At 30.8% G+C, this 7,423-nt stretch overlaps 1 protein-coding gene and 1 long non-coding RNA gene across 5 annotated transcripts; one reads left to right on the top strand and one right to left on the bottom strand.

The window, feature by feature from the left end:
- The first annotated feature begins 1,125 nt into the window (after window positions 1–1,125).
- LOC145008562 (uncharacterized) lies at window positions 1,126–2,034 on the top strand. Its single transcript, XR_013663541.1, has 2 exons — window positions 1,126–1,361; window positions 1,756–2,034. It is a non-coding gene; the product is annotated as an uncharacterized LOC145008562 (long non-coding RNA).
- BAM5 (beta-amylase 5) lies at window positions 1,567–7,060 on the bottom strand. Of its 4 annotated transcripts, none has more exons than XM_078967155.1 (9): window positions 6,841–7,021; window positions 6,261–6,348; window positions 5,999–6,067; window positions 5,034–5,432; window positions 4,684–4,848; window positions 4,188–4,448; window positions 2,852–3,061; window positions 2,028–2,267; window positions 1,567–1,949 (listed from the first exon to the last, which is right to left on the bottom strand). In XM_078967155.1, exons 1-9 carry the CDS (start codon window positions 6,867–6,869, stop codon window positions 1,752–1,754), a joined length of 1,659 nt encoding a protein of 552 aa, XP_078823281.1. In that variant the 5' UTR covers window positions 6,870–7,021; the 3' UTR covers window positions 1,567–1,751. The 4 variants fall into 4 exon arrangements, with proteins under 4 accessions (XP_078823281.1, XP_078823282.1, XP_078823280.1 ...); XM_078967156.1 differs by having other exon boundaries at window positions 6,261–6,345; XM_078967154.1 differs by lacking the exon at window positions 6,261–6,348 and having other exon boundaries at window positions 6,841–7,060.
- Between the last annotated feature and the right edge of the window lie 363 nt (window positions 7,061–7,423).

The raw sequence follows: 7,423 nt of genomic DNA, 5'->3' as shown, positions 1-7,423 counted from the left end.
ATGTGGTTATGGTTTTTATGAAATAATGTGACTCGATGTTGTTTCTTATGATTGTTTTTGTAAATCGTTTTATCAAAATGAAATTTTTGGTCTTGAAATTTTGTAAATTGTTTTTGTAAATCGTTTTATCAAGTGACACTTAAAAAAAACATTATTTACTAAAAAAAGAATGTTAGCATCGCACTGAAGTGTATGTAACTACAAAAGTTGACGCATCAATATCATTTAACTTCGTGTAGATGGTCTAAAGAGGATGATACAAATAACTATATGGTCTAAAGAGGATGATAAAAATAAATATATTTATTACTCGTAAACATAGTCATGTGCACAAGACTTTTGACTACTTGGACTAAATTGTATGGGGAAAATGACTTAAAAAACCATCGAAGTTTCAAATTCGTTAAAAAAAACCATTCAAGTATTACATGTTTAAAAAACACCATCAAACTAAGACATATGTTAAAAAAAACATCAACGAAGTACATGTTATGTTCAAAAACTATCATATCTATGGTTTGGAGTAACTTACATATTTAGTCCCTAACTTTTTTTCTTAACTTGGACAGCCCCTTTAGTTTAAATTTGCTTCGACTTTAGACCCTTATCGAGTTAAAAGACTAATACACGCTTATTACTTTCATTTAACATTATTTTTATTATTTATTAATTATTTATACAATTTATGTTATTATTTTTTTATAAATATATCGATTGTTTAAATAATTAACAAGTAATAAAAATAAATGTTAAATGAAACTATTAAGGGTATATTAGTCTTTTAACTCGATCATGGTCCGAAGGCAAAATAAATATAAACGCTAGGGACCGTCCGAGTTAAGAAAAAAAAGTTAGGGGTCAAACATGTAGTTACCTCAAACCATGGAAATGATGTTTTTTAAATAGAATATGTACTTCGTTGGTGTTTTTTAAACATATGCCTTAGTTTGATGGTGTTTTTTGAACATGTAATACTTGAATGGTGTTTTTTTAACAAATTTGAAACTTCAATGGTCTCCTAAGTCATTATCCCAAATTGTATGAGGTAGTTCAAGTTTAGGGCTGTTAATGAAACAAAAATAGTATTTGGACCATAGTTGCATGTTAGGTCTAAGTTCAGGGACATTTTAGTAACTGTTTATTAACTGTATTTTCTGAATCTGCAACATTAGCCTTTTGAGTTTTTTTTGTCTCTCATGCTAAGGCGGGCATAGCTTCAAAGAGATCCAACTTTCTATGGAGAAATCGATCGAATCATAGAAGAATCCAAGTCTTTTATCGATCCATCAGCTGCATGTATCGATCCTTTTATATGCAAGTTAAATTCCACCAGATGAAGCGTTAATATTTGGGGATATCAGGTACGCACTAGAACTGTTTGATGAAATGCGCGATAGAACACTATATAGGAATCAGTAGTAATCATCATTGAAATGAATCATAATATGAATTGTATGGATGAAGTTAATCACTAATTCTTAGAAGATTCTTACTAAGATCAAGACGCTGAATCTTCCGATTACCAAATCCAAATGCTTGGCTTGTGATAGTTAGGGCTATGCAAAATGCAAATCGAATGATGTATAGTTTGAAAATTACGATCTTAACAAATCATTTTCAGATGATACTCTAGGATCACGATTTTATCTTTTTATCCTTTTTACGTTACAAAACATTCTAATTTTTTGTTTTTATGTACTCGACACGTGCGATCTTGCATCGGAACTTTGTATACACTTTCGATTGATATTTTAGAAGAATGGAATCATGTTGAAGAAACCATCAATAAAATCATTAAGCTGACCTCCAACACTCATGTCTGTATGATCATCAAAAGGGAATGATTCAATCCGTTCAGTTGCTTCTAGAAGTTCTTCAATTGGAATCTTGGGTTTTGATCTCTCCAATGGAACCACAGTTGAATATTTCCGTAGATCTGAACAATACTCCTGTATTCATTATGTTTGTGTAAAAGACATAAATACCCTTCCTCATTCTCATTATTAATAAAAACTCTACAAACATACCTGATCAGCATGGAGTTTCTTCACAAATCTTTTGAATAGATTATAATTCTTCTTTAAAAGCAAATCATCTCCTAATCGAAGAAAAGTCAATGCTTCCATTTTCAGTTTTGGTGATTCTTTTCTATTGATTCCATTTGGCCTCACACTCAAAAGAATTTGATTGTAAGCTTTATAATCATATCTTTCAAGTGCATTTTCACCTGCCATAATTCCTTCCTCTCTTTTCACTGCTGTAAACACCTGTTTTTACACATTAGAAACATCATAATTTAACCAAGTCCAGATGTGATGCTTGTTTCATAAATTTTCAAATGAAAGTTTATATTTAGAATAAGTTTCAAAAATGGTCCATGTGCTTTCCAATTTTTAGCATGAAACTTCCTTCAGTTTTGGTCCTTATTTCAAAGTTATCGGTATGAAACCTTGGACCAAATATGATGCATGTTTCATAAATTTTTCAGACGAAAGTATATATTTAAAAAAAGTTACAAAAATGGTCCCTATGCTTTCCAATTTTTAGCATCTTTAGTCCAAAATTGAAACTTCCTTCATTTTTGGTCCTTATTTCAAAGTTATCGATATGAAACCTTGGACCAAATATGATGTTTGTTTCACAAATATTTCAGACGAAAGTATATATTTACAAAAAGTTACAAAAATAGTCCCCATGCTTTCCGATTTTTAGCCTCTTCAGTCCAAATACGAATCGATATGAAACTTTTTACCAAAACCGAAAAATATTTAAACTTTGAACTAAACATGGTAAAAACCAGAAAAGTAGAGGGACCATTCTTGTAATTTACTCAAGTTTTTTCAAATTAAACCTGTTGGACAAGTTCTTGAGGTCCACTTTTTGCAGATGTAGGTTGTTCAGAGTCCCTCATCTCCAAACAAGTGAAATTAAAAGCAGCATAATGCCTTGAAAGCATTCTTGCAATAGGGCAATATCCATCTCTATCATTCAAATTATAATATCCAGCTGTTAACTCTGCAGCATGAGTTTCATCTTTATACCACCAATGGATTCCTGATATCTGTTTTATCAAAAAAAAATAAAAAAAAATTCACACCATTAATATCTGCACTAGATACTTCCACTTACAAGAAATAGCAATGTACTTTCATTTCTTCATATTACAACATTATACTTAATACTTTGAAAAGTCAACCGATTTATAGCAATATACTACAAAACAATTTTCGTTGCTATAGTTTGGTAGATATTTTAAAGTTAGACAAAATTTTATAAATGGTTTCCAAAAAGTAGTAGTTTTAGGATATCTTTAGGAAAGGGTTAATCCAAAAAAAACCCTTATATTTTGTGTTATCTTCAGATTAAAACTCAAAGTTATTTTTTGCCTGAAAAAAAACCTTGTATTTTTTTGTTTTTTCCGAGAAAGCCCTCAACATTGTATTTTTTTTCGAAAAAACCTTCAACCTTCTAAATGCTTCTAAATAAACCCTCAACTTTTTTAGTTTTTCTCGAAAAAAAAAAACTTACATTTTACAATTTTTTTGGCAAAAAATGACTAAAAGGGCCAAATTGGGAAAAATGAAAAAATACAGGGTCTTTTCAGGAAAAAAAATGAACTTGAGGTATAATCTGGAAAAAACACAAAATATAATTTTATTTTATTTTATTTTATTTTTCAGATTAACCCCAAGAAAGAATTGTAAAATGTGAGGGTTATTTCGAGAAAAACTAAAAAAGTTGAGGGATTATTTGGAATGATTTAGAAGCATGAGGGTTTTTTTTTTTTCGGAAAAACATACAAAGTTGAGGGCTTTTTCTGGAAAAAAAATAAATTTGAGGTTTAATCCGGAAAAAACACAAAATATAAGGTCTTTTTTTTTTTTTAGATTAACCCTTTAGGAAACATTACACCGGTGGTCCTTGTGGTTTCAAAATCAAGCATAGGTGCTCCTTCAGTATAACTCCGTTACAAACAGTTGTTAAGTCTAAGTAAATTGACCAAAATACCCCTAGTTTTGTCTTTTCTTTTAACTTACCATTTTAGAAACTACAGGACCAAATATGTAAATTAAAAGAAATTGGGTAAATTTTTTCAACACAAAAGAAATGGAAATTAAGTTTTGGTATGAAATGAATGAAAATAAAGTACATTGCTATTTCTTGTATTTATATTTTATACTTGTTACCTTGCAAGCTAACTTCACTTTACAACCCATGAAGGCTTTGTTGGCTTCTTCCAAGATCTCATCACCATGGATCAATAACTTGTTGGAATACCAAGTCAAAAAGAACTTCCCTTTTTCACTAAGATAACCTTCTGATCCAAAAAAACCCGTTTCGTTTGGTTTATTATTATATTCTCCCGCATCATTTGGAAATTCCCAGTCTGGGTGTCCCACTTTTGTTGTAGCCTCTTCAAAATCCGCTTTGAGATATTTGTCGTAGCACTGAAAATATCAATAAAATCTCATTTCAATTATTTGTTTGCCTTTTCAAAGTACAATGCGTTAAATAAGAAAGAAAAAAAAGTTGAGGATACAATGTTCGAATAGAAATAAATGGAAGTAGTATGCTATAATAAACAAATAAATGAAAGTACATTGTTATTTTTTGCATTTAACCTAAAAATAAATGATGGGAAATTTATATAAAGTAAAAAGAAAGTACATTGCTATTTCTTACCTGAAATTCACCTATACCTGGGAAAGCCCAACCCTGGCTCTGCGGGTAGGAGGGGTACCTGAGCTCTCCTGCAGGGCCAAGCCCAACTTCAATATCCGTAAACAATTCCGCTTCTAAAAAGTCAACCATGTTCTCTTTGAAGCTCTTCATGTAGTCACTATACATCTGTATTTATAAAAAATCCCACCATAATGGATATTTTAAAGTACATTGCTTTATTAAGAAAAATGTTAAAAGTACAATATATGAAAATAGGATGCTATGATAAACAAACAAATAAAAATCCATTTATTTTTCCCTTTGTATACAATCATTTATCGAAATATTTGTTATAGCGTAACAAACCTAACCTCAATTGCAGTCCGACCACCAAAGAGCGGTTGATTGTCTACACCAATCGTGAGATATTCCACGTTACGATTCCCTACTCTGTCAGTATAAAATATATCTGGGTCCGTGACGCCTACGTCACGAACCCAGTGTGGGATGGGGATGTTGACAACGTCCCCAATATTCCCACCGCATTGGTGGAATGACATGACCACTTGCATTTTCATTTTACAATCTTGAACAAGTTGAAATAAAGTTCGGTAAGCTCTCCAATCGTACTCTTTAGGTCCTTTGGATTCAACGATCCCCCACCATACGTCACACATCACACCATCAACGCCTGCGTCCTTCAACTGCTTTAGCTGCTTCTCGAGACCTTCTTTGTCTTTGAGAACATTATCGTTTGTTATGATTTCCAACTGTTCGTTAATAAATCGAATTTGTAAAGCGCTAGAACTTAATGCGGAAATCATCATTTCCCTTAGACTCTTACTTTCTCTCTTGTAAGTCGTTCTTTCTACATTAAATACAAAAATCAACCATACATAGTTTCCGGATTAAATTATGGCCCCATTATGTTAAAAAGAAACACTCTTAGAATTTAATGGGAAAAGCCTCATTTCCTTTACTTTCTGTCTTTGTATTAAGGCTATGTTTGACGAGCTAGCTGAAAAGCTAGCTTATCAATAAGCTATCTAAAACAACTTTTAAAAAAACTAGTTTATAAGCTAATTTAGCTGTATCACCATACTCTAAATTGCAATAAGCTAAAAAAAAAAAGGAAACAACACCTTAATCCAGTAAGCTATTTATGAGTGTTTCTTTTTGTCATAATGCTAAAAGAACAACTTGTTACAAAAAAGTCCTAACGTTTTATAAATTTGCTCTCATTTATTTTTTTGTGCAATTTTTTTCTCAAATATTGTTAAAAAATCATTTATCTAAACAAAATAAAATAGGGCCTAAATATTTGTAAATAATTTACCTGAAGCATAACGTAGATTGGCACATAGTTTGCCAGCATGCTATCTTTATCATTGAGAGGAGTTGATGCCTGTAATTTTTTGCAAGAGTGTGAGAGATGATTTGTGATTTTTTAGATTTTTATTTGAGAATTTCATTTGAAGGGTTCGTTGCATATATTTTTTTTTTATTTTAATTTTAAGTAAATTATATTTTTGGGCTCTATGTAATTTTTGTCCCTATTTTGTTGTTTTTTTTGTACCTATTTTTAGTCCATGACTTACACGTTGTATAGAAACGGGGTTCATTCCGCCATATAAAATGATTATTTTGCCCTTGTGTTCTTGAATTTCTTTACGTCCTTCATCTCTTCTTCAATAAACCCAAAATCAAACCAAAACCCCAGAATTTGATCTAAAATTCAATACAAAAATCTGAACCGAAAAAGCAAAACAAAATCAATCAAGGCTACATTCCCTTACCTACAACTCATCAATGCACTTGATCTGGTGGTGCTTGGGGGCAAAATGGTCATTTACATAGATTTAACAAACGGCCAATTAACTTAGACAATCCATATACGAAAAACAATAAAAAAATATTATTTTTTTTACCATATAAAAATTGCTATTACACAAGGACCAAAAGCGTAATTTACTCTTTACTTTCTTTTATATCGTACACACTGATTTTTAGGATCACTTAATCAAGATAGCATTTTATGTTCTCTTTGAGCCCTCAATATGCTACCATTTACAAACCAAAATAATAATAAAAAATTAAAAACACACGGTATAAAAGTTGCATTTTTTGTGTCATTGACATCAATCACAATCAAAATATACAGTATAAAACTAGTTTTACCTTGAAAGAAACTTCTGTTGCCAAAGCATGAGGAGTTTTGATGGATTTCTGACAATTAAATCCTTGCTTTTCCCAAACCGTGTACATATTTTTCTCCAAAAACTGAATCCGAGGTAACTTCCATTGGCGGCATCTCGCCGGAAAACCACCGAGTTTTGGACACACTATGCTTGCCATTGTGACACGATATAAACATTTATCAAATTCAAATGGGGATTTATAGGGAAATTTTCAAGAAAATAATGTTTGGTTAATTTTGATTTTTATGTTATGTGGCTGTGGGAATTTGTTACAAAAAAAACAAAAATCCAGAAATTGATGGTACTTCTACTTCCTTTACTTTTTGCATGCATACAAACATTTGAATGTGTCTTTGTCTATCTTTTTTGTTTGGGTCTCTTTTGGAATTTCATTAATTGTTTTACTGTTGTATTTATTTTTTCAATTAATCTTTGTCGACTTAGAGACGATCAATGCCTTTTGTCTATTTCCTTAGATTCTTTTTAATAAAAACCAATGTGATTAAAAAAAACAAATTATATTATTAAAATAATAACATATATTTATATAAATAAAACGAATT

Source organism: Lactuca saligna, chromosome 8, assembly GCF_052625555.1.
Source record: "Lactuca saligna cultivar CGN05327 chromosome 8, ASM5262555v1, whole genome shotgun sequence".
Taxonomy (NCBI): Eukaryota; Viridiplantae; Streptophyta; class Magnoliopsida; order Asterales; family Asteraceae; genus Lactuca; species Lactuca saligna.
The sequence above is the reverse complement of the archived record's forward strand: the minus strand, read 5'-3'. Positions and strand labels throughout refer to the sequence as shown.